This window comes from Oryx dammah, unplaced genomic scaffold (genome assembly GCF_014754425.2).
Source record: "Oryx dammah isolate SB20612 unplaced genomic scaffold, SCBI_Odam_1.1 HiC_scaffold_24, whole genome shotgun sequence".
Classification (NCBI taxonomy): Eukaryota; Metazoa; Chordata; class Mammalia; order Artiodactyla; family Bovidae; genus Oryx; species Oryx dammah.
The window spans coordinates 11,821,620-11,848,128 of NW_024070208.1; the positions used below are offsets into that span (position 1 = coordinate 11,821,620).

Genomic DNA, 26,509 nt, shown 5'->3' on the forward strand with positions numbered 1-26,509 from the left:
GTCTGAGGCATCTGCTTCTGTTGAAACCCGGACGTCAGAAAGGCAGTGTTTCCTTAAGACAGGGGCGAAATACAGGTGGGAAGCTAATGTCTCTACAAAAGCAAGATGCAAGAGAACCAAATCACCACCCACACACATGGGTGGAAGCGTTCAGTGGGCAGCAGAAAAGCAAATGCATACCCTCATGTGGCCACATCTCGTGCCCTTGTGCAGTGCCCAGGCCCCATGCTCTGCCTGGGTTATGCTCCACGTGGCGAGCAACCCCCATCCCCTTTCTTGCCTCCCTCCACCACAGTCCTGAGGACCTTCCTCTCTGCCTGTGAGGGATTCAAGCCAAGATGAGCGTGATGGACGGCCTCCCAGAGCTATTTGTATTTAAAAAGAGGAGCCCTTCTTGCTGAGAAACCCCTTTCTAAAGACAGACTTCAGACACGAGGGGGCAAGAAGCCAGGCCAGCTGTGCGGAGCTGCGCTCCTGCCAAGCGCCTGAATGTCTGCTTTCAAGCGGGTCTGTGGAACCGCGCATCCCCCACCCCTGCAGAGAGCGCGCTTCTCTCCTCCAGTGTGCAGGAAAGGTCAGAGCAAAAAAGAAACGCCTCAGTTCAGGCGCCACACATCTTTGTACTCCAGCCCGCCATGTACGGACATGCATATTCTATCCGCCTGGAAAAGAGTTGTTCAGAAGCATCTGGGCCCTAAAGGACACTTTTCAGATAATAGACATGTCTTTGTTCACTGTGAAACAAACAGCTCTATTTCCTGGTCTGTGTGTCTATTAACTAAGCCTTAGGCTTTCCTGGGTACCCCGTCAACCATCCTTTAAATTGTATGTGCGTGCCACCTGGAGTCTGGGCATCCTGGCCTAGGGCAGAGACCCTGGGATGCCTCAGCAGCTCCGGGGTCTATGGGAACCCACCAATGCCCTCGCATTGCCCCCATCCCAGGAGGCAAAGCCAATGCTGGTCAACAGGCTGCTTCCTCCAATGTGGACACTTACTGGGTTGGTCAAAAAGTTCATTCGAAAAACCTAAACTTTTTGGCCAACCCAATATTTCCACTGGTCTACAAAGGCTCCTTTCTAGGCCAGCGTTTTCAGGGCTGAATTTCACACAGGCCAGAAAATCTTTTGTGAAAGGAAACAGACCACCTAGCTTTGTCGACATTCACTCTATTCCTAGAGTCTGATGACGGATGACTTCTTAGTGATGAGTTCCGAAATGAAGACATGATCAGTCTCACTGAATTAGCATCAGCATTTTATTCATATAAACACGGTGCATTTGCAAATCCAACTCTAATGTCTTGAGTAAGGACACTTATTTTTCTTCCAGTTTCAATGAATGAGGCTTCAAGTGTGGCATCATGAGACCAATTACTCAAAGGACTCTTGACAGGCTCATTACTTTCTCACCACATTCCAGCAGGCATGACAGACACACTAGCTTTGGGATGCTCAGACTGACAATTTCCTCTCATTTCCAGGTCAGGGTCCAGTTACTGTTACAAATGCCTCAGAGCTGCATGTAATTTCAATAAATCTTTATATTCTGGAAGTCCTCTGGGGTCAAATCTACCGACTTGGGAGTCAGAGTCTATTGACAAACACTGTGATTGTTTCTACAGGGAGAAGAGCTGACAGCTCCAAAGCCCTTTTGCTGAAGCCTGTGAGAACAGGGTGCCTTTGGCGCCTTTTGGGGGCTAGGGAGTGGGGGCATGGGTGGTCACCCACGCATGACAGGTCTGCTGAGGAGATTTCTTACTGCAGAACACAATATTCTAGCCACCTTCTGGACCCAAAGCACCTTAAAAGAGTGTTATACTTGGCTCTGAGTGGTCAAATACCACAAGTGCCACTCAATTTTAAAATTATGTAACCCTGGCATTCCAAAGCCCACGGGCATGGCTGTGCCAGAAGAGACGAGGTCTCTGTTTGAAGGTGAAAGCCCCAGACAGGGCTTAGTCTCAAAAAAAAAAAACCAAAAAACAAAAACCTGCCAAATTGCTCTCATCTTGAGAGTCTACTTGGCAAGCATTTTTTTCTCCTCCAGAGGAGGTTTTTGTTTACAGGATTTAACAATGGATGAAAAAAAAAAAACCCACACAATTGTGCATTGTTCCCTGCGGATGGCACAAAGGTCGGCTCTCAGCACACAGTGGGTTTCCAATTCCTGATCCTTTTTGATCCCATTGTGTAGATCAGCAGATATGGAATTTTATTTTATGGCTGCAAAATGCAAAGCAAGAGACAATGGGCAGAAATCTTGTGAATCACGATCCTACAGAACTATCTGCCCGGTTGGGCAAAAAAGTCCCTCTTGTCCAATTCTAATGGTGTTTACATAACTTTCAGAATGCATATTCACTCAGTAACACATTTTTTTAGGGTGATTGATATAGGTGTCCAAATCCTCTGTCCCATAGGGGCTAAAATATGTGTGGGGCTGAGACAATGAGGAGACTGAGAAATGAGGAGGCTCTTGTAAGACGTAGGGGACAAAGTCAATTCACTGTAGGAGATAAAGGAACATGAGACTGCAGCCCTGCAGACCACTTTGTCCAGCCCTTTTTATTCAGAGATGAAGCAACCGAGGCCCAGGAGTGACTAGCCCAAGACTGCACAGGTATTGGTATTAATAGTTCATGGCCGAACAGCATCGACAGTTTCCTTCTTACCAATTCTACCCTGTTTGGAAATCCTCCCACTAGACCAGGGGAATCATTTTCCATTACTCACAATACTTCTGCCACAGGATATCTTAGAAAAAAACATAAAGGAGAGGCAACAGGTAAGAACTTTATGATATAATCCTGATGAGAAATCGGTAGCGAATTCAACAATTCATTTAAGTATTTGAAAAAGCTATATGTTAATGGTTGGAATACTTTTTTAAAAAGGGACTTTTTTTCTTAATAAGGTGAAATCATGTGCAATTTATTCAATACAAGTGGCCATGTGGCTATTCCTGAGATGCAACTCCAGGAAAAAAACCTTTATCTAGGCACAGGAGGTGTCAGCTTAGACTTGTGATCTCTCTCATAATGGTGATGGTTGGAAACAGAAATGCAACACATAAGCAACGATTCTTCTTGCGCCTTGGTCCCCCCAAATCTCTTCGCTCTGCTCCCTGAGGAATTTCACTCTGGCCGATCTGAGAGGAACCGGAAGAAGCCAGGTGGAGTGGGGGTTTGGAGCCACCAGAGACGCATTTCAGGAACACTGACCACGCGGTCCAGGGAGCATCACTCCTCAGGGGCTTTCAAAGCCCGAGTTTGTTTAGAGAAAACCCTGCTGGCATGGATGGATTTCTCCTCCTGACAGTTCGCAGGAGAGGGTGTAAAGAACTGAATGATTCATTCCAAACATGTGCTAGGCGCAGGGACCCCTGCTCAGACCCTTTTCCTGCGGGTGCGCTCGAGCCGCACATGCGTGATGAGGTCCTCTTGCGGGCGCTCACAAAGGACCCCGCTGGGGAGGGTGGGGAGACGCATCCTTCACCCGGCGACTCTTGGCTTTCATTCCTCCTGGCTGCTCAGGATCACAATGGACCTTCTCAGCGTTACGTGGGCTCCCTGAGGACGGGTTTAGCCGCCTTTCAGTGGAACAACCCCCCCCACGCCCCCACACCGAGGCGCACAATGCGGTTATTATAACGCCCTGGCCCTAAAGAGGGCCTGGGAACAGCTTGGAGTGGCCTATAATTAAGTTCACTTAATAATAAAGACACAACTTCTTAGGTATTTATTGCAAGAAGCGAAAAGAAGTCCGTCATCTTCTCACTCTCTACTCCCCTCCCCCACCCTCCTTCCCTTTTACAAATCAGGAAAGCCAGGGAGTTATACATTTTTTTAAAAATAACTTTTGCAAAGGCTGTCTGGCCAGTGGGGAAAGGGAAATTAAATTACTTGAGAACATTCTTTCCATGTTTTTTTTTTTTTTAAAGGATTCTGCTTATTCAGGTAGTTAACTCATGGGGAGGATTGTTAAAAGGCTGTTCCATCAATCACTCTTGGGTTCAGCTTCCAAAGGCTTTCAGGGGCTGTGACCCTCCAGCAGAGGGGCATCCCTAGGGATGAAGCTGCCATTTGGATGGGCACTTCCTCAAGCTGCCGCTGTGCCCAGGAAGGATCCATGGGGAGTGTCCCATGTCCTTGGTCCCCACCCCTCCTCCAAGCACTCAATTGTGCAGCTGGTTTCCAAGCAGTGGGGAGAGGAGAGAGCTCCAGGAAGTGTGGTCAGTTTGCAAGAATAAAGCATGAGATGGGGCAGGCCAGGGTCACAGCTCTGCCCCTGTCTGCCTGAGTGTGCCTGTTTTCTTGAACTTCCCTAAGGCTCAGTGTCCTTTGTAAAATGAGGATGTTAGTAGTACAAGTGTTAGTGGCTCAGTCGTATCCGACTCTTTGTGACACTATGAACTGTAGCCTGCTAGGCTCCTCTGTCCGTGGAATTCTCCAGGCAAGAATACTGGGGTCGGTAGCCATTCCTTAGCCATTCCTTTCTCGAGGAGATCTTTCTGACTCAGGGATCGAACCCAGGTCTCTTGCATTGCAGGCAGATTCTTTACTGTCTCAGCCATAGGTACAATGAGTAGTGAATAGTTTTAAGTTCTCTGAGCCTCACTTCTTTTATCTGTAAAATGAGGTTAAAAAGTAACCTATTTTACATGCATTGTTGGGATAACTGAGTGGAGTAATGTATGAAATTGCTTAGCATATGTGGTACATAGTGATCAGTAAATGCTAGCTGCCATTCTTATCATTATTCCTGTTATTAATGCAACTGTATTTTTAAAGATACTTACTGGATTGAAATCGTTTGCATCATTGGATAATTCAATACACAGCAGGCGTCTGTCTCGAGAAACAAGACAAGCCATGCAAACTGGCTGGGCAATACAGCACGGGAAAGCTGATTGCTTTTATTTCTTTGGTAGGGAGACGGAGTGGTGAAACAAATAAGGGTCATCATTTCTTTGCTGTAATTAAAATGAAATGAATTGTACAGTTCCCACCATGTAGATAACATTAATAACAAGACTAGTCTTTTCAGCTTGTCATAAGAAAGCACATGCATATGGGTGCTCCCAGCATTTTGGACTTTGCCATCAGTGATGAAGAGAAACTTTTATTACATGGTTGAAAAGAGGCTGACTTCTGCTGGAACATTTGATTAAAAAAGAACAAAACACCGGACATCGAGCCTATTGATAAGTAAAGGTCAGCCCAAGAGAGGGTGCGAATGAGGTACATTTTGGGGAAATAAAAAAGAACGAGGCTTATAAAAAGAAGCAAATTTGAGTCAGTTGAGCTGAGATGGATGAACCTTGAGCCTGTTACACAGAGTGAAGTAAATCAGAAAGAGAAAAACAAATACCACGTGTTAACGCATGTCTATGGAATCTAGAAAAACAGTACCGCTACGCCGATTCACGGGGCAGGAAGAGAGAGCACACTCGGGGACTCAGCGCGGGAGAGGGTGGGGCGGACCAAGAGAGCCGCACTGGCAGAAACACACTGCCGTTGGCAGCTAGTGGGGTTCGGACACATCACTGACTCGAAGGGCACGAGTCTGGGCAAGCTCCGCGAGACGGCGAAGGACAGGGAAGCCGGCGAGCTGCGACCACGGGGTCGCAGAGAGTCAGACACCACCGAGTGAGTGAACAACAGCAAGTGCGAATGTGCTGTACGACACGGAGCCCAACCTGGAGCTCGGTGGTGGCCTAGAGGGGTCGGGCGGGGGTGGGAGGCTCACGAGGGAGGGGATATATGATTCTTAACGCTCCTTCACACTGTTGTACGGCAGGAACCAACACAACATTGTAAAGAATTATCCTCCAATCAGAAATGAATTTTTTAAAAAAGGAACGAGGCTGTTGTTTAAATAGCTAAAGAAATCTCCAGTTACCATTAAGCTCAAACATAGTGCCTTTTCACTTTGTTTTATGTAAAAAAAAAAAAAAAAAAAAAGAAGCATTTGGAGCTACTACATTTTGGACACTAAAATGGAGGACTGTGAAACTCTGAGAAGCCCTGAAGGAGAAGGGACAGGAAACTCAAGGCAAGACATCCTTTATCCTCCTGATCCCAGCAGCATTTGTTCTTTATTTTTAAAAAACCCTTTTAAAAGTCACATGGAAGAGGAAGCACTCTAAGGATCTTTCGATTCCTTTTGGTTTTGGCTAAGACAATGAAATTATTGAGAAAACCCAACCTTTTATAGAATACTGCTGCTGAAAGGACTTTTGAGTGGGTTGAATACTATCAAATCATTGTTTGTTGGGCAATACAGAGTGGAGGGGAAAAAGAAAAATAATTACTGAACAGGAGCGGATTCGGTGGGTTTGCATAGAGCTGCATTCCAGTGTCAGAATGTGGCATCAAAGGCTTCGTTTACCGCGGTCACTTTTTTTTTTATCCTAAGTGACCAAGTGATGATGCATTAAGGCAACAGCAAGGTCCCCTTCATCCCTCAGGGTTTTGGAAACAGACCATGCTCCACCATTCTCAAACCACCTTCCTTTAACCCTGGCCTTTCACATAATGCAGGTCAACTCGCTTCCTCTAGCAATCACACATCAGTGGCGCACGGGCCTCACTCTGGCTGCTTCTCTGAATTCTGATTACTTAGCAAGTGCAGGAAGGCTCAGGAATGCCAGAATTATCTGGTCATTGCACGCAGACACTGGATAGACCTCTTCTTTTCTTCAGGATACTCTTTCTTTGTATCTTATTTCAAATCCCAGGGTCATCAGGGTGATAAGGGCACTTCTTAAACACTAGACAGCATGGTGGAGGTGAAAATCTGTTGTAAAATCTGAGGGATGTCCTTGGTGTCCATGGCAACGAAAGACCTGCCCGCTGGTAGAGTTCTCTGAAGCCTGTCAGGATGGATGGGGAAAGAAAATTACCATCGCAAACCAGGGCGCCCCTTCCACCTCCGGCCTCTGCAGACCTCAGCATCCGAATGGTTTCTTAGGAAAGGAACTTCTCACTTTTTAATATCTTGCCCTTGCTTGCAGTGGAACTGGCTGTTGCTAGGCAACAAAGAGCTACAGAGAGAGGCTCGCTGGAAGCACTGAACCGAAAGAAAGGTCTTTTCAGTGAGAAAATTGGTGAATTTGCAAGGGAAAAAATGCTCTCTCTTTTATGACGGTCGTTTCCTGGTATTTTATATTCCCTTGGCAGAACGGAGCCCTTGGGATCAATCTGGGACTAGCTCACCTAGATTCAGAGAACGTGTTGGCCTCACACTGTCCTACTAACTGCCTTTTCTGCCTTAGAAAAACAGGCTTCAAGAAAATTTGCCCAGCCAGACCTCAAGTGGTTCTTTCTCCCTCTTGTGTTCTCTCTCTCCTCTCTCTCCCTTTCTCATTTCTGCCTCACATCATACAATGTGAAATATTATCTGACTTATGCAATGCCTGCTTTGATGACACTGAGGTTATATGGGCTTATGATAATTTTTTTAAATGCCAAGTTATCATTCGGAACAAAGGGCCATTTTTGGAGGCAATAAAAGTACAAGACACAGTTCTATCCCAAAGAACGCCTCCTTTCACTGTGCCAGCAGAGTTTGGTTTTGGAATGACATTTAATAAAAGTCCACTCTCCTGTGCAGTATCATGCATTTGGCATGCCTGGTAGACCAGCTAATTCTACAATGTATCTCCTGCCAGTGGATGTTGGATCATTTCCCCAGGAAACCACAAGGGTATTATTGTGCTTTCTTAAGTGTTCAAACAGGATCTGTTCACTAGAAAGACAAAATAGCTATTTCAGCTCAAACAGTATTTGTTGAGCTTGCCGTCTGGATTCATCCTGGGCTGGTCCTGAAGACAGTCTAAGCGGAAAAGGCATGGTCTACATTTGAGGACATGGAAGTTCTCAAAGAGGCTAACATGCACAACTGAGAAAGATGTGAAGTCATTTGTAATAAAGCAACTGTAGTTATGTGGTATTAAGTCTGTTCTTAGCCGTACCCTGCAATCCTGCAGCAAATTAAAGGGAAGAGAAAAATATGTCAGAACTTTGGACCCTAAAACATTTCCTAGTCTGTCCAGGACTCTGTGGGCTTCCCTGGTAGCTCAACAGGTAAAGAATCTGCCCGCAGTGCAGGAGACCCTGGTTCAATTCCTGGGTCGGGAAGATCTGCTGGAGAAGGGATAGGCGATCCACTCCAGTATTCTGGGCCGGAGAATTCCATGGACTATACAGTCCATGGGGTTGCAGAGAGTCGGACACGACTGAGCAACTTTCACTTCCCAGGACCTGTACCATAGGGTGAAACAGGTGAAAGAGGTGGAGAACCAAAAGGGTATGTGGGCTCTTGTGATGTAGGCAGGATTTCATTTGCTCTTTTTGAGGAAATATACTTTCAATTGTGTTTTTTGCTCCTTACAAGTACTTTAAGTAGAGAAAAACCATTTCTGTCTGTAATTCAGAAAGAAAAATGTTAGTGTGTTTAAGAAACGAAAATGTTTCTAGATCTCTCCTTTCAGATGATCCATGACAGCATTTATTATCTGACCATGAGTCTCTCTACTGAATATTCAGCATATTTAGTGTAGCGTCCTACCATAGATACAGACACACATGAAGGAGAAATATAAGATGGAAGATTATCTATCTATGTTTATATATGTATATATATATATATCAGAGAAGGCAATGGCACCTCACTCCAGTACTCTCGCCTGGAAAATCCCATGGATGGTGGAGCCTGGTAGGCTGTTGTCTATGGGGTTGCACAGAGTCGGATACTACTGAAGTGACTTAGGAGCAGTAGCATATATATATATATATGTGCTGTGGTCAAGTTGCTCAATCGTGTCCGAGTCTTTGTGACCCCACGGACTGTAGCCTGCCAGGCTCTTTAGTCCATGGAATTTTTCAGGCAAGAGTACTGGAGTGGGGTGCCATTTCCTTCCCCAGTTTATAGATATGTAGACTTGATGAAAGTGAAAGAGAGTGAGAAACTTGGCTTAAAGCTCAACATTCAGAAAATGAAGATCATGGCATCTGGTCCCATCACTTCATGGCAAATAGATGGGGACACAGTGGAAACAGTGTCAGACTTTATTTTTTTGGGCTCCAAAATCACTGCGGATGGTGACTGCAGCCATGAAATTAAAAGACACTTACTCCTTGGAAGAAAAGTTATGACCAACCTAGATAGCATATTCAAAAGCAGAGACATTACTTTGCCAACAAAGGTCCGTCTAGTCAAGGCTATGGTTTTTCCAGTAGTCATGTATGGATGTAAGAGCTGGACTGTGGAGAAGGCTGAGCGCTGAAGAATTGATGCTTTTGAACTGTGGTGTTGGAGAAGACTCTTGAGAGTCCCTTGGACTGCAACGAGATCCAACCAGTCCATTCTGAAGGAGATCAGCCCTGGGTGTTCTTTGGAAGGAATGATGCTAAAGCTGAAACTCCAGTACTTTGGCCACCTCATGAGAAGAGTTGACTCATTGGGAAAGACTCTGATGCTGGGAGGGATTGGGGGCAGGAGGAGAAGGGGATGACAGAGGATGATATGGCTGGATGGCATCACTGACTCGATGGATGTGAGTCTGAGTGAACTCTGGGAGTTGGTGATGGACAGGGAGGCCTGGTGTGCTGCGATTCATGGGGTCGTAAAGAGTTGGACACGACTGAGCGACTGAGCTGAACGGAACTGTGACACGCATATCAGATCTTATTTACATGTTTGTGTGTGTATGCTGGGCTTCCCTGGTGGCTCAGTGGTAAAGAATCTACCTGCTATGTAGGAGCCACAGGAGATGTGGGTTTGATCCCTGGGTCGGGAAGATCCCCTGGAGAAGGAAATGGCTACCCACTCCAGTATTCTTGCCTGGAGAATCCCATGGACAGAGGAGCCTGGTGGGCTACAGTCCATAGGATCGCAAAGAGTCAGACATAACTGAAGTGACTCAGCATGAACGCACACATGTCTAGTATGTCTAAATACAATGTAGACACACATCCCTAATCTCTGATGCTATGAAAACAGTAGATGCCTGTTACTTTGAATATGATTGGAGCATGAACTGAGCTTGACACCTTGATGTAAAAGGCAAAATGTATAAAATACTGCTTAATTTTATTGGTAGACAAATCAATTTGCTATTTATTTTATTGTTGGCTCAATATAAGCTGAAAAATAAATAACCTAAAATATTGCTGCTCATCTAAATATAAGGTAGAAGATCCCATCCCCTCCCCTGGTTGTCAGCTGCTTGAGGGCAGCCACTCTGGCTTCTGTTTCTTCCCCATGCCCCTCACTAGCCCTGACAACGGGAAGCCCGTGAAACAGCATGTGTCAGCTACTCAGACCTCTCTATCCCTGCCCTCTGCTGTACCCTAAGGTGACACTTACCTGGCTGCTTGATCGCCTAAAGATCCAATAAAGATGGCAAAAGCATTTACTTGAGGGTTGCTTGTCAGGATCTGGGCAAACTTGGCAGGGTGTATTCCATAGCGAGACAGGTTGGCATCACTTAAGACGATGACAAAGTACTCATCAGCTTCTTCTTTGACGATTTCCTTGATGGCATGTTCTGTCCCCTCTAAGGTGTGGTCCCCACTCATGCAGAACTGAGCGTGGGCGTGCATCGTCTGGGGGTAAGAGACATGGCACAAAAGCCACTAATGAGAAGCTTTCTTTAAAGAAAAAAAAAAAAACAAAACAATTTTTCTGTTGACAGTGAGAAAGCACAAATACTCTCAGCGAGTTCTCTGTAATTTGCACCTTAGACTGACCACAGTACACAGTGATACCTGGATGTGGTCAAGAGTTTCGTTAAAAACAGGAAATGTTCCAACACGATCCCAGTCGACACTGAGTTTTAAGACTCAAGCTGCCATTTAAAGTGAGAATATGTAGGGACTTCCCTGGCGGTCCAGTGATTAAGAATCCGCCTTCCAGTGCAGGGGACGTCGGTTCCATCCCCGGTTGAGGAACTGTGATCCCACATGCTGGGGGCTAAGGAGGGGACACGCAACTACTACCGAGTCATCAGGCCGCAGTGAAGACCCAGCACAGCCAATAAAACCAAGCAAACAAAAATCCAAAAAGCCTTACAAAAATGTCAGGAAACGTAAGAAAACATGAAGCTTGGTGTCACATGGGAGAATGGAGAGAACACAGGAGAAAAATAAGGAATGCTTTGGGTTTCCAATAAACAAAGTTATAATATTAAGCACTGTCCTTAATAGGAATGGAGGAAATTTACTCTGATAAACCTGATGAGTGTGTTTCTACTGTAGATCTAAGTATGTGAAACTGAATTTATTGTTAGAAAAATACTAAGAAATACATAAAATTGGGGTTAGAGAGTACTCTAGAAGGAGCCCTTCTTTTCCTTCTGAAATAGGCAGGGGCCCAGAAGAACTCTATAGAATATAGACTGCAGATCCTATACTAACCTGAGTCCCCTCAAAATACACAGGGAACAAAGTTTAGGTTTTTTATGGTGTAGATCAGGAATTTCAGCATGATTAAGTGCTTTCTCATATTAATGCTTAAATTTCTGTGAAAAAGAAAGTCTTTTTGCTTCCAGTTAACTGCTGCTTCTTCAGTGAACCTTTTCAGCAACCCGGTGGAAGGTTTCATAATACAGAGGTAATTGAATGCATTTACCTTGAGAATTTCTAGTCTTTGCTTATTGTCCTTGGGCACTTTGTTAATTGGAACTAGACCAATGTTGTATCCATCTCCAGAGTGTCCAGCGATGTCATACTACAGGCAAGAGAATCAGATTTAGAATCCTCTGTCCACTAAAAAATGGTCACTGGACCTATAAAGCGTCCAACTTTGTTTTGTTATTGCCCAGAATTGCCAAACATAAGTCCATGGGTGTTTACCAACAAAGGCAAAAAAGCTCATGCTCCTTCCCTTCCGGTCCATTCTCATGCGATCTCTGCTCTCCAGCTGCAGGGAGAGAGTATGAGGAGGGCTTCAGGGGCTATCAAGAATTCCGTTCTTAACTTTCAGGGGGAGAGCTTCACAAAACATACACATATGTACACACACCCCCCCACACTGTCAGTAGGCAGAATTCTAAGGTGGCCTCCAAGATTCCTGGCCCCCTTGGTATATACAACCTATACAGTCTTCTCCCCCTAGATGTGGGCAGGACCTCAGGATTATGTTATGTAAGGAGGCCAGAGGGATTCTGCAGATGTAATTAAGGTTACTCATCATCTGGCTCTGAGTTGATCAAAACAAAGATTTTCTGGATGGGCCTAATTTAATCACATGAGCCCTTAAAAAGTTGAGAGATTTTTTTCTTGCTGATGGTGGAAGGGAAAGAGAGATTTGAGTGTGGGGAAATTTGATATGTGGGAGTTATCTGTGGTTAGATGGTAGGCACCACAGAGCAGGACTCCAAGAATCACACTAGGAATGACCCTGCCTAAGAGCCAGCACTGAAACAGGGACCTCAGTTCTATAACCTCAAGGAACCAAATTCTGCCAGTCTGAATGGGCTTGGAAGCAGATTCTTCACCAGAGCCTTCGAGTAAGAGCCCTGGCTGGCTGACATCCTGATTTCAGCCTTGTAAGACTCTAAGCGGAGAACTCAAGTGAGCCTGCCTGGAGTTCTCAACTACAGAACTGTGACTTTACCAGGTATTGCTTTAAGAAGCTACTGCTGCTGCTGCTAAGTCGCTTCAGTCGTGTCCGACTCTGTCCGACCCCATAGACAGCAGCCCACCAGGATCCCCCGTCCCTGGGATTCTCCAGGCAAGAACAGTGGAGTGGGTTGCCATTTCCTTCTCCAATGCATGAAGGTGAAAAGAGAAAGTGAAGTCACTCAGTCGTGTCCGACTCTTAGCAACCCCATGGGCTGTAGCCTACCAGGCTCCTCCGTCCATGGGACTTTCCAGGCAAGAGTACTGGAGAGGGGTGCAAGAAGCTGTCTATGGTAATTTGTTACATGGCAGTAGAAAACTAATACACATACTTTTTTTTTTTCCTGAACACAAAAGTGAAATATATTCGTAGAAATTATAGAAAAGCACAAAACAGAAAGTGAAGAGGAACTAAAGAGCCTCTCAATGAGGGTGAGAGAGGAGAGAGAAAAAGCTGACTTAAAATTCAACATTCAAAAAAACTAAGATAATGGCACCTGGTCCCATTACTTCATGGCAAATAGAAGGGGGAAAAGTGGGGAAAAGTGGAAGCAGTGACAGACTTTATTTTCCTGGGCTCCAAAACCACTGTGGACAGTGACTGCAGCCATGAAATTCAAAGATGCCTGCTCCTTGGAAGAAAAGCTATGACAAACCCAGACAGTGTATTAAAAAGCAAAGACATCACTTTGTTGGCAAAAGGTCCTTATAGGCAAAGCTATGGTTTTTCCAGTAGTCATGTACACATGTGAGAGCTGGACCCTCCCTAAAGAAGACTGGGCACTTCTTAAGTATTTTGAAGAAGTGAAGCTTTCAAACTGTGGTGTTGGAGAAGACTCTTGAGAGTCCTTGGACAGCAAAATCAAACCAGTCCATCCTAAAGGAAATCAATCCTGAATATTCATTGGAAGGGCTGAAGGTGAAGCTCCAATCCTCTGGCCACCTGATGTGAAGAGCTGACTCACTGGAAAAGACCTCAGTGCTGGGAAAGATGGCAGATGAAAGGAGAAGGTGGTGGCAGAGGATGTGATGGCTGGATGGCATCACTGACTGATGGACAGGAGTTTGAGCCAGCTCTGGGAGCTGGTGGAGGACAGAGGAGTCTGGCATGCTGCAGTCATGGGGTTGCAAAGAGTTGGATACGACTTAGCAACTGAACGATAACAACAACAAAGAAGTAAAAATTATCCATGATCCCATTACTGAAAGGCAACTTCTGTTAGTGGTTTCTTATATAAGCTCACACACACACACGTCAGCATCAACATGATTTTTAACTAATGGATAACACTGACCATGTGATTTTATAATCTGCTTTTCTATTTAATAGTGCATGACAGAGATTTTTCAGTTTAGCAAATACCTTTTAAATTTGCTCTCTCACAATGCACAAGAGAAAGTCCTGTCTGTTGAGAAAAGGCTGGAATTGAGACAGGGTATTGCATTTTTACAGAACTTGGGAAGAAGTTTGGGATTTGAGGCAACTATAATTGGAGCAAGGTGGTTCTCTCCAATTGTGGGGTTTGCCCCTAAATTCCCTTTCTCCTCTCATTTTCCTCTAAGAATTATTTGTGATATTGACATAAAGATTGGAATAGACCTCACGGCATTTGAGCAACTGGGGGATCTTAAAAGAAAATTCTGGGTATGAGTCGGGGGCAAAATATTTTAGGGATTACTTGGAGTGCTATAGGCTTCCCTGGTGGCTCAGATGGTAAAACCTGCAATGCAGAAGACCCAGATTCGATCCCTGGGTTGGAAAGATCCTGGAATGCTATGGGTCAAAATACTTAAGAATCACTACTATCTATTCACCATCAGTCAATAGTTGTCTTTTGAACACCTACCACATGCAAAACACTGTTAAGGTGTTGAAAGTGTTAGTAGCTCAAATCATGTCTGACTCTTTGTGACCCCATGGATTGTAGCCCACCAGGCTCCTCTGTCCATGAGATTCTCCACGCAAGAATACTGGAATGGTTTGTCATTTCCTTCTCTAGGGGATCTTTTCGACCCAGGGATCAAACCCGGGTCTCCTGCATTGAGGGAAGTCCTAAGGTGTTGAGGGGAATGTAGTGATTTCTTTTCATGTCTATTCTTTTATATCTGGTGAGTTTTTTGAGGGCAAGGCTGTATCTTATTCATCTTAACACATTTTATTATCTATGCGTAGGCCTGGTGTGTTTATTGTTGAAATGCTTTAAAAGAGTTGCAATCAAGTTTGGAAATTAAGAAGCTTTCCTTTCCCATGTGCACTACATTCTTTCACAAATAAGTTCTTTAGAAGCTGGAATGCATTTTTTTCCTCCCAGCACTCATGTGATACATGGTGGTTAACCCAAGCTAGCTGACAAAAACAACCCATAACATAACTGAAATCATGGTATTTAGAATGAAAAGTAGAACATTTTCTGTTGAAATAATTTTTATGCAAAAATAAGGAGTCAGAAGGCAGTCAGGTTACAGGGGGAAGATGAATTCTATTCTAGACATGCTAGAACTGTCCATTTGGGGAGACATCAGAGAAGAAACCTATTTCTTGTCATCTGCGATGTGGCTGTCACCCTCAGGAGGGGTCAGTGTGACTGTCAAGGGTGAATACACAGAGAGAAGAGCAGAGGACCCCAACCAAGTCTTGGGGGGCACCCTCTTCTTTGAGGTGGAAGAAAGACCCAGGGAGGAGTGAAGAAGATGCGAAAGAGAAGTGGCGATGCAGAGTACCCGGGATGGCCCTGGAAATCAGTGTGCATGGCTCAGATCGGCTGTGGAACAGTGCTGAGTAACATTCACCACGGCCAGCCAGGAGCAGGGTGACTAATGACCTCTGGGCAGAGACTCACTGGAGGCCTTCGGGGGCACAATTTCAGTAAAAGGTTTGTGGTATGAGATAGAAATAGAACAGCATCTAGACAGGTGTTTGGGGAGAGGTGCCCGCATTTCATAGGCACCTCATTGCCTATAAAGAGGGGAGATGACTCATTGGAAAAGACCCTGATGCTGGGAAAGACTGAGGGCAGGAGGGGAAGGGGGTGACAGAGGATGAGATGGTTGGGTGGCATCACCGACTCGATGGCTGTGAGTTTAAGCATAGTGAAGGACAAAGAAGTCTGGCGTGCTGCAGTTCATGCGGTCACAGAGTCAGACATGATGGAGCTACTGAGCAACAACAACAAGAACGGAGGCGGTGGGGAGAGATCAGGGTCACAGTCAGAGGGTCAAGTTTGGAGAGAGGGGAAGGACATGTTTTTCCTGAGCCTAAAAGGAAGGCAGAGAGGATAAGAGTGGACAGAGACAAGTATACAATCGAAGGGATAAGTGGACAAATGAAGGCCCATATAGGATGTCTATTTAAAAGCTTTAAATCATGGTCTCCTGTATTACAGGCAGATTCTTTACCATCTGAACCACCAGGGAAGCCCATAAATCAGCCTGCAAATTGCTAAATAAAATATGTTCTTCCTCTACTTTGATAAATAGACATTATAATGACCTGGAAAGCCAGGGTCAAATTCCAAACACTTGGATTCTCGAAGCTCCGTGCTAGAACACGGCGGTGTGGGCAGGACTGGCCCCTGGCTTGCAGCCCACGCCCTTCTCTCTGTTGCTGGCTCTGTCCCCAGCTCGAGGGGCTCACAGGCGCGTGTGTGGACACATGCCATCACACCTTTCTGTCCGCACAGTGCTGGCTGTGCACACCGTTGGCCAGCTGACCCAGGAAGGTGGACCTAAGAAAGACGCCCAAGAAACAGACTTGGGGTCACCTGAGCAGGAGAGCTGGGGATCTCAGGAACTGGAAGCAGGTGCCAGACACAGAATCTAAGTGGGCTTGCGCCACTGGCCCCACTGACTCTTTCCTCAATGGAAGGGCATGCTCAGAGGAGGGCCAGGGCGGGACACTAGTCTGTGCCTGGTTTTAGAGTGTTTTATTAAAAATACAAAGGATGGTATGAAAGAATATTGGGGGAAATTTGCCGATCCACTAAAAAAGCTTGGTAAGAAATGCTTTCCAGAGATATACCAAATTCCACATATGAGAAAAAAAAATCTCTGTATCTCATTTGATGTCATTGTTGTGAAAAGGTAGCAAAATTTAAAACCTAAAGGCAGCACAGCCCTGGACGATGGAGTGCTGGCTTCAGTGTATGCCTGACCATGGTCACCAAGGACTCAGCACGAGGACTGGCCTAGATGTGGAGCAAGCCTGCACAATTCCTCCACGGACACAAGCGCCAGGCCCTGTCCAGACTGACTGACGATGGTCACGGCAGGAACTGTTCTGAACGGAGAACAATGGCAACCACAGCAGTACTCTTGCCTGGAACATCCCGTGGACAGGAGTCTGACCGGCTACATTCCATCACATCACAAGAGTCAGACACAGCTGAGTGACTAAACCACCCCTGAGAAGGGGCCAGGCAAACTGCTCTCCTCATGGGGCTGTGAAGTAATCTGTTAAACGGGAATCTTACGCATGACAGGGTAAGACCAGTTCCTAGACGCAGAAGTGAGTTTCTCTTATTTGGCTCAGACAAGGCGAAGGCCACACTCAGTCGTGTCCGACTCTTTGCGACCCCATGGACTGTAGCCATAAGAGGGCTATAAATACATATTTGACTTTTTCTTCTCCTTTTAACTGATGGTTAAATATCTTACCGACCAGATGACCATGGGTGATACTATAAGTATTTGACCATGTGGTCTGCTTACAGGGTTGACACAACTGGTCACTGCAAGGGAAAAAGTTGCTAGTTAATTATTAAACAAATAGTAGTCAGGCTTTTCTGGCGACTCAGGGGTAAAGAATCCGCCTGCATATGCAGGGGGACACAGGTTGGGTCCCAGGTCTGGGAAGATCCCACGTGCCCTGGAGCAATTAAGCCCCTGTGTCACAACTACTGAGTCTGTGCTCCAGAGACTGCAAGCCACAACTACTGACCCCACGAGCCACAGCTCCTGAGGCCCGAGCGCCTGGGAGCCTGCGCTCACAGCAAGGGAAGCCATCATAATGAGAAGTCCTGGGCCTGCAGCTAGAGCACAGTCCCTACTCTTCGCAGCTAGGGAAAAGCCTGCACAACCACGAAGATCTAGTGAAGCCAAAAGAAAAACAAACAAACAAAAAAATTTAAAAAAACTAAAAAAAAAAAAAAACCAAACCCCAAATAGTAGTCAAATGAATTGCTGGATGTTCCTTATCAAAAACAGATACTGAGTGACTGAACCTCCACAAACATTTTAGTCACAAAACAGTCTATCATTTGATCAACCTATCACTTAATTATCTGCCCAGGAGAAAAAAAGCATTCTATACTTTTTCGGGTAAATGAGATAGACAGGTGAGTTGCACACCTTCCTCCCTCCTCCCTTCCTCCCTTTATTTGCAGCAAGGAAAGTGCAGTTTGCAGAAAGATCTGCCTTTGTGTCTAGTTAGTATTACAAAGGCTGAGAAGACACACCTAAAGGACAGGATGAGGCTTTTAAAATAGTTTGCAGGCTCTGGTTCTCATCTTCCAAATGGGCTTGGGGATTCTTCTGCGTCCAAAGTAAATAAAATGCCTGAGAGGAATTCAAAGTACATCCAAATGTGAAGCATTCGCTGGCGTTACTGGGGATCATGTTAAGCTTCCATGAAAAACCATCCTTCTATGTCGTAATTATCTGGGATCTGCTCTCCAAGGATCCCAACACACTTTATAGAGAGTAATTTGCTAATCCTCAAAATCATCTGGGTGAAAGGAAAAAGTATACAGACTCATCCATTTCTGTTTCTAATGCCTGATTCTGCCACTTACCCAGTGTCGGGACAGACTGGCTTCTAGGCAGGACTCATAGAACTCTTTAAACAAGAACCTCATTGTTGCTGTCAACCGTCTAACATTTATTTTCTTTCTTTTTTTCTGCCTAACATTTAGACCACAACTTTTTCGAAGTAGCTCAAAATTTTTGTGATCATGATTTCTCCACTTTTCAGAGCCTCCCTTAAATCTCTGTGGAGTCCTGCATTTAACATCCAACATAAACATTAAACCACAGCAGCAAAGAAAAGTCTCAACTAGAGAGGACTGATTTTAATACTTTTTTGCTTTAGAAACTTGTTTAAATACCCTTTTGCTATATTTTCTTTTGCAAATCTCATTTGTTCAGAGAAAAGCAGGAAAAAAAATGAAAACAAATGCTGAGTTTCGGTCCAAGACACAAAAATTTATCATCAGATTAGAAGGATGATTTATAATATAATATTTAGATGGCAAAGAAGAGCTTTATTTCCAACAAAGAGCTATTAGCATTTTTATGAATAAGGTTTGTGTTTAAATTTCTGTTGGGAAGGATAATCATTTGCTAACTTTAGGAGGAACTGTGCTTTATTATACCTGTTGGGCTTCCCTGGTGGCTCAGGTTGTAAAGAATCTGCCTGCAATGTGGGAGATCTGGGTTCAATCCCTGCGTTGGGAAGATCCCCTGGAGGAGGGCATGGCAACCCACTCTAGTATTCTTGCTGGAGAATCCCTATGCACAGAGGAGCCTGGCGGGCTACAGTCCATAGGGTCACAAACAGTCGGACACGACTAAGTGACTAAGCACATATCTCTATATTTAAAGTAGCAAGAGACAATCATTTGAGGCTATTTTGGAAGTCTGATAATATGTGAAATTCTAATCTCCTTCTGGACATACAAATACACCATTCTCAGGTAGGACCGCTGACAGCCGACCAGCCAAGGATTAGACAATAAATATAATTAAAAAGGTCAAGAGATGTGCCAACAGAACTCTAGGGTGTAGACAATAATCTACAGTATCAGTTACTGCCAAGCTTTCTGCATAGGGAAGTCAGTGTAAAGAGAAGGATGTTCTGGAGGTTGAAGACTCTAGACTTAGCTCCAACTTTAACAAGCTTTGTGACCTTAGGTGAGTTACTTAACCCCTCCAAATCTTATTTCCACATTTTAAATAATACTGGCTGAGATGACTTCTAACCCTGTGTGCTTGTAAACCACTGAGCCTCTCTGACTAGTAGGGATGATCTCTGTTTCACCTAATCTCAGAGGGTCATTGAAAGGCTAGGACAATACATTTAATGAGTATAATGTCAACGTTATGGTTTACAAAGTGCTTCTGTCTATCTGATTTCATTCTGATTTTCTCCACACCTTTGTGATTGGTGTTCTTAATATAATTTCCCAAATTAAAAAAATCGATGCTCAGAGAGATTAACAGACTTTCTTAAGGTCAGAAATCTAGTGGTGATGGAGGTGGAATCTGAGTCCAGGCGCTCTAAGTCCAATGCTTTTACTGAAGAGAAACAACCGTTCCTAACTACTGCCCCGCCCCTCTAGCCCGTCCCAGTCTTTACCTAGGATTTTTGAACTTTCACATCTATGATTGAGTCAATTCTGAATTCTTGTTTAACTCTGAATGGACTTAGAGAAGTCTGTACACCCTTCTTCACTGTTACTTCCAGGCAGAGGAAGAATGTGTTCAGGAAATTCCCTGGTGGTTCAGTGGCTGGGACTCTATGCTTCCACTGCCAGGGCTTGATCCCTGGTCACGGAACTAAAATTCCGTGTGGAATTTAGCTATGTGGTGTGGACAGAAAAATAAATAAATAATAAGAAAAAAAGTCTATTTGGGAATTCTCTGGTGTTCCAGTGGTTAGGACTCAGAGCTTCCACTGCAATGGGCCTGGGTTCAATCTCTGGTTGAGGAGCTAAGATCCCGCAAGCTGCATGGTACAGCCAAAAAAAAAAAAAAAAAAAGAAAATTATCCAAAGCTTGAGCTGATAAGATGATTGATTTTTCTTTCTAAATGTGTGAAACATGCCTGAGATATTAGAAAAAGGAGAGTGATAGATGCTGAACTAAGTTTCTGATAGAAGGAATTTCCCCAGCAGGTGCTGGTTTGAGTCACACCTTTCCACATCTTTCTGATCAAGATATCTTTGAGAAAAGTATGTCTACTACACCTCCTTTGGGTGATAGAGAAGATAAGAGTACTTTATGTAAATGGTATATTTGCTTCTAAATTACAGCTTTCTAAGTATACCAATTGGGCAGAAATAATATGGCTGTAAGGACGAGGAATGAAATGTGAATGAAGAAAAGGCCATGAAGTGGGAGTCAGACATCCTGGCTGTTTACGGTTCAGCTGTGTGACTTTGGGATGTAGATTTTTATTTTCTCATCTTAAAACAGAGGCTGGTGAAAAAAATTTCCAAGATCCTCTCTGCTCCAAAGACCCTAAGAGAATTCTGGGGGCCCACCCAAGAAATAGAATGAGAAAGTCTGCTTCACTTAGTTACAGGGACACCTGTGCCTGTTTTTTCTGTCAAGGGAGTGAGTCATCCAAGCCTAAGTGAGGATGGACGAAGCTTTTCCCAAAAAGAATGCCTCCAGAATCTGTAAGAAATAATGATCCAGCATTGACCCTGCAATAGCGGTTTTCTAACTCTAAAACTTTTTCAAGCAGTGGAATTCTTTCTCCAAATGAAATATTGCACAAAGCCCAGATTGTGAAACGTCATGCAATATCAATACAAGTGGAATTAGTTTGGTGGAACTGGGGATAAAGGGGGAAGGGGTAAAATGTGCCGTCCACACACCTTCACCTCCGACATCCTTCAGGGGCTCCTTTCACTCTGTTAGGGAGACTCCCTGGTGGTCTAGTGATTAGGACTTGGCGCTTTCACTGCTGTGGCCTGAGTTCAATCTCTGGTCGGGGAACTAAGATCCCACGAGCTGTGGGGCGCAGCCAAAAGAAGAAAGATGAAACCACGGTCTTAGAAGTGATTTATATGTCTCCACGGAAACACTACATTTGAGGGTTTTTTTCCCAAGTTCAACTTCTGAATAATTCAGCCTATTTTCTGGTGTCACTATTTGAGTGCTCAGTAGAGAAATACCTAACTTCTGGTGTTACTGAATATTTTGAAGGAAAAAAAAATTAAATTAGGCATTAAGAGCTTTTGCAAAGGTGATCTGCTTTAAGGCTATAGTGAAAAGATTCCCAGGGCTTGGAGAAATCATGAGGAACAAACTGGAATGAAGGAAAAGGAAAAAACGCTTCCTGACTTAAATGAAATGGCTCCCTACTTTTCAGGCCAATATTTAAGTGCTACATGACTATTAAAAATTCTGCTGGTTTTAAGATTAGAAGACTTTGTGCTGATTATTCAGAGAAGGCAATGGCCCCCCACTCTAGTACTCCTGCCTGAAAAATCCCATGGATGGAGGAGCCTGGTGGGCTTCGGTCCATGGGGTCACTAAGAGTCGGACACGACTGAGCGACTTCACTTTCACTATTCTCTTTCATGCATTGGAGAAGGAAATGGCAACCCACTCCAGTGTTCTTGTCTGGAGAATCCCAGGGGCGGGGAGCCTGGTAGGCTGAAGTCTATGGGGTCGTACCGAGTCAGACATGACTGAAGTGACTTAGTAGCAGCATGCTGATTATTAGCAAACAATGTTGCTCCTATCTTAAGCCTACTTCAGTGGTTCCTGAGAATAACTGAACTCAGTGAGTAGAACAATTATGAGAAACTTAAAACATTCCAGATGCTTCTGAAACATGTTCTGCCACTGAATTACTTTTTCTTTTCAGATACCCTTGCTCAAAGTCCTTTCCTTCTCAATAACTCTTACTCATGGGTTTTGCTAAGCTGCAATAAAAGTGGGAAGCAAAAGTGCTAGTCGCTCAGTCGTGTCTGACTCGTCAAGACCCCATGGACTGCAGCCTGCCAGGTTCCTCTGTCCATGGGATTCTCCAGGCAAGAATCCTGGCGTGGGTTGCCAGCTCCTCTTCCAGGGGATCTTCCAAACCAGGGATCGAACCTCGGTCTGCTGCATTGCAGGCAGATTCTTTATTGTTTGAGCCCAGCTTCATCTTAGATTTGGACTCTAATGACCCAGAGCCCAGGAGCTGAGGCGAAGACAAAGAAAACACATAGTAGACGCCAAGAGAGAGGCTGTGGGAAGAGTCCAGATCCCTGAGCCAGGCCAATGGCTTCTGAAGTTTTTAAAGCAAACACAGACTCGAGAGCCTTACAACGGAGGTATAACTGCAGGAAGACAACATGAAGAACTTTCTGGAACTGGGGAGTGGGGAGGCTCAGCATACACTGCTGAATTCCTAACATATGGCAGCACATGCAATGCCATCCTGGGCTATGGAAAATATAATTTTCACTAGGAACTCCTAAAACTGTCATTTGCTCATGCCTCATTTTATATTTGTTAAGTGACACACTTTCATTACTTATTCTTAGTCCTTATGTTTCCTTCAGAGATGAGAACATCAAAGTACAGACAGATTAAATGAGTTGGATATGATCATATAGTATAAAGATACAGAACATGGACTCCCCTGGCGGTCCAATGGTTAAGACTATGCCTTCCAGTGCAGGGGGTGCAGGTTCAATCCCTGGCTGGGGAGCTAAAATCCCACATGCCTCCTGGCTAAAAAACCAAAATATAAAACAGAACCAACATTGTAACAAATTCAATAAAAACTTTAAAAATGGTCTTCTCAGTTCAGTTCAGTTGCTCAGTCATGTCTGACTCTTTGTGACCCCATGGACTGCAGCATGTCAAGCTTCTCCGGCCATCACCAACTCCCAAAGCTTGCTCAAACTCATGTCCATCGAGTCAGTGATGCCATCCAACCATCTCACCCTCTGTCGTCCCTTTCTCCTCCTGCCTTCAATCTTTCCCAGCATCAGGGTCTTTTCCAATGAGTCAGCTCTTCACATCAGGTGGCCAAAGTACTGGAGTTTCAGCTTCAGTATCAGTCCTTCCAATGAATATTCAGGACTGATTTCCTTTAGGATGGACTGGTTGGATCTCCTTGCAGTCCAAGGGACTCTCAAGAGTCTTCTCCAATACCATAGTTCAAAAGCATCAGTTCGTCGGCACTTGGCTTTCTTTATGGTCCAACTCTCATATCCATATATGCCTACTGGAAAAACCATAGCCTTGACTAGACAGACCTTTGTTGGCAAAGTAATGTCTCTGCTTTTTAATATGCTGTCTAGGTTGGTCATAGCTTCTCTTTCAAGAAGCAAGCGTCTTTTAATTTCATGGCTGCAGTCACCATCTGCAGTGACTTTGGAGCCCAAGAAAATAAAGTCTGACACTGTTTCCATTGTTTCCCAAACTATTTGCCATTAAGTGATAGGATCAGATGCCATGATCTTCGTTTTCTGAATGTTGAGTTTTAAGCCAACTTTTTCACTTTCCTCTTTTACTTTCATCAAGAGGCTCTTCTTCTCCCCCCAAAAAGATACAGAACCGAGTGAACGGGACTCTGTCACTTGATGTATACGTATCAGATGTCTCTGAGAAGGTACCAAAAAAAAAAAAAATCTGCCCACAGTGGCCACTGGCAGGGAGGGTAACTGGGAGCTGAGAGAGGGGAGCAAAGGCTCATTCTTCACGTTGACTTCTTTGTGCCTTTTACACACTGTACTATGTGCTCCCATTACTTGCATCTCAACATATTTCATAATACACGGAATAAGGTCTTGCAGAATGCACATAGGCTCCATCCCACCACCTGCTTGCCTCCTTCAAAGAAGGCCTGGTGAGCCCCAACAGAGCTGGGGCAGCCTGTGGATACTCAGAATCTTGGTTATGTTGGCGCAGGTGGTGGGAAGATTATACAGTGTGTCTCCAGTGCACCTGCTGTGGGGGGAAAGCCTGTCAGGAGTTCTGGAGACATAGAGGCTATTGGGAAAAGGTACATGACACCAAGATAAAGTAGCCGGACAGATCCACAGTATTCTACGAGACAGATGATCTGGAGTCTCTAGAGAGTGGCCATTATGAGAAGTAAAATGACAGTGGCAGGAAAGGCCGTGGCACAGGTTAAAAGAGGTGGACCAAAAAATAAGGTGGGGACTGCGACTGAATCTCAGAGTGAGAAAGACGATTAGTAACTCTTGGGACGGTTTACATTCCATAGCCCAGGAGAGGGCAACCATTGGGATGGTTGGGGAAAGTGAACGGGTACTGGATAATTTAAAAATACACTGGAGTGTAGTTACTTTATAACACTGTGCTAGTCCCTGCTGCACAGCAAAGCAGGTAAGGCCCATGATTACATGTGTCCCCTCTGCTGGGGATTCCTTCTTATCTAGGCCACCAAGGATCACTGAGCAGAGCTCCCTGTGCTGTCCAGTAGGCTCCCGTTAGTCTCTATTTTATACACAGTATCAATGGTGGATATATATTAATCCTAATCTCCCAACTCATCCCCCTTCCTTCCTCAGTATCCATACATCTGTCCTCTACCTCTGTGTTTACAACAGAATATTACTCAGCCACAGAAAGGAATGAAACTGGGTCATTTGTAGACGAGAATGGACCTAGAGACTGTCATCTAGAGTGAAGTAAGTCAGAGAGTGAAAAACAAGTATGATATATTAACCCATACATGTGGGATCTGAAAACACTGGTATAGATGGTCTTGTTTATAAAGCAGAAATAAAGACATGGGTTGGATATTATAAGTATGATGAAATTATTGATGATTTTCTTAGAAGTAATAATGGTACTGAGATCATACTAGAAAATGTCTTGACTCTTAGCAATAGTATAGCAAAGAATTTAGAGATAAAAAAGTATGACAGTTAGGACTTACTTTCCAATGCATCAGAGAGGATAAAAAGAGTATATATTCAGAGAGGAACATAAAGAGATGAGGGAATGGCATTGAAACAAGTATAATAACATGTAAGAATCGAAATGGCAGTCTATGTTTGATGCAGGATATGACACGCTTGGGGCTGACGCGCGGGGATGACCCAGAGAGATGTTGTGGGGAGGGGGGTGGGAGGGGGGTTCATGTTTGGGAACGCATGTACACCTGTGGTGGATTCATGTCAATCTATGCCAAAACCAATACAGAATTGTAAAGTAAAAATTAAAAATAAATAAAGAAATTTAAAAAAAAAAAAAAGAGATGAGGGAAAAAGGGATCACTTGGTGAATCTAAGCAAAGGCACATGGGCGGTCTTCTTATAGTTCTTCCAACTTTCCTGTGGATTAAACCTTTTTCAAAACAAACAAATTTGGAAACAAAGGGGAAAAGCTTAAGAACAAAACAAAATAGGGAAAACAGAGAGAAGCGTCCGGGGCTAGTGTAGCCTTCCGCCTCCGGGCCAAGCCCGGAACGTCTCTGGGTCTCGGCTTCCGGTTTCCGGTCTGAGGAATGAGGAAACTGGAGGGAGTGCACTGTGCGGTGACCGCAGCCGTGAAGAGCAGGGCCAGGGGGAGGAATCCGCAGGCACAGGGCCTGAAGCCCTCCGCGTCCCGACTTCCCTCCCCATCCCTCCCGACACCCAGCGAAGGACCACTTCTCCTCAGAGAGCTCATCTTGTGAAATCGTAAGGAGTTTCTCCTTCTGTTGTGAAGATTTTAATCCTTTTAGCTTCTTAAGACTTTCTATGCTCTTAAAAAAATATCTGCAGGAACTAGATGCAGTAAATATGAGGGGTTTAAAAGAAAATGCACAAAATCAGATCCGTTAAAGTACTTCCCGTTAAAAAACCAAATAGCATAACACACGGTGAAGCTTCAAGCCCTGAAAGACCTTTATTGTATCTCAGTGTCTTTTTGTAATTTCACTCGGGTTTGTCAGTAAATCAAGTATATTTCAATAAAAATGTTTAGAAAGTCAAACATAGCTATGCTACCTTCTCAATATTTCTGTAGTTTCACAGATTAAAAAAATGAGGAAATTCTTTGTGGCAACTGAAGAGACCCTCACAAGTGCCGTATATTAATGCATATATGTGGAATCTGAAAAGACTGGCATAGGTGATCTTATTTACGGAGCAGAAATAGAGACACGGACATAGAGGACAAACGTAGGGATACCAAAAGGGGAAGCT

The 26,509-nt window shown here is 44.4% G+C and overlaps 1 protein-coding gene across 1 annotated transcript in view; it reads right to left on the bottom strand.

The window, feature by feature from the left end:
* Window positions 1–3,862: 3,862 nt before the first annotated feature.
* The window catches only part of VWA8 (von Willebrand factor A domain containing 8), a 380,884-nt gene continuing 358,237 nt past the window's right edge, over window positions 3,863–26,509 (bottom strand). Inside the window, exons 43-45 of the mRNA XM_040267183.1 lie at window positions 11,635–11,733; window positions 10,372–10,610; window positions 3,863–6,874 (exon numbers count right to left, since the gene is read on the bottom strand). Of these exons, the coding sequence (XP_040123117.1) occupies window positions 6,766–6,874; window positions 10,372–10,610; window positions 11,635–11,733 (447 nt within the window). The 3' untranslated portion in view covers window positions 3,863–6,765. The remainder of the gene's footprint in view (window positions 6,875–10,371; window positions 10,611–11,634; window positions 11,734–26,509) is intronic.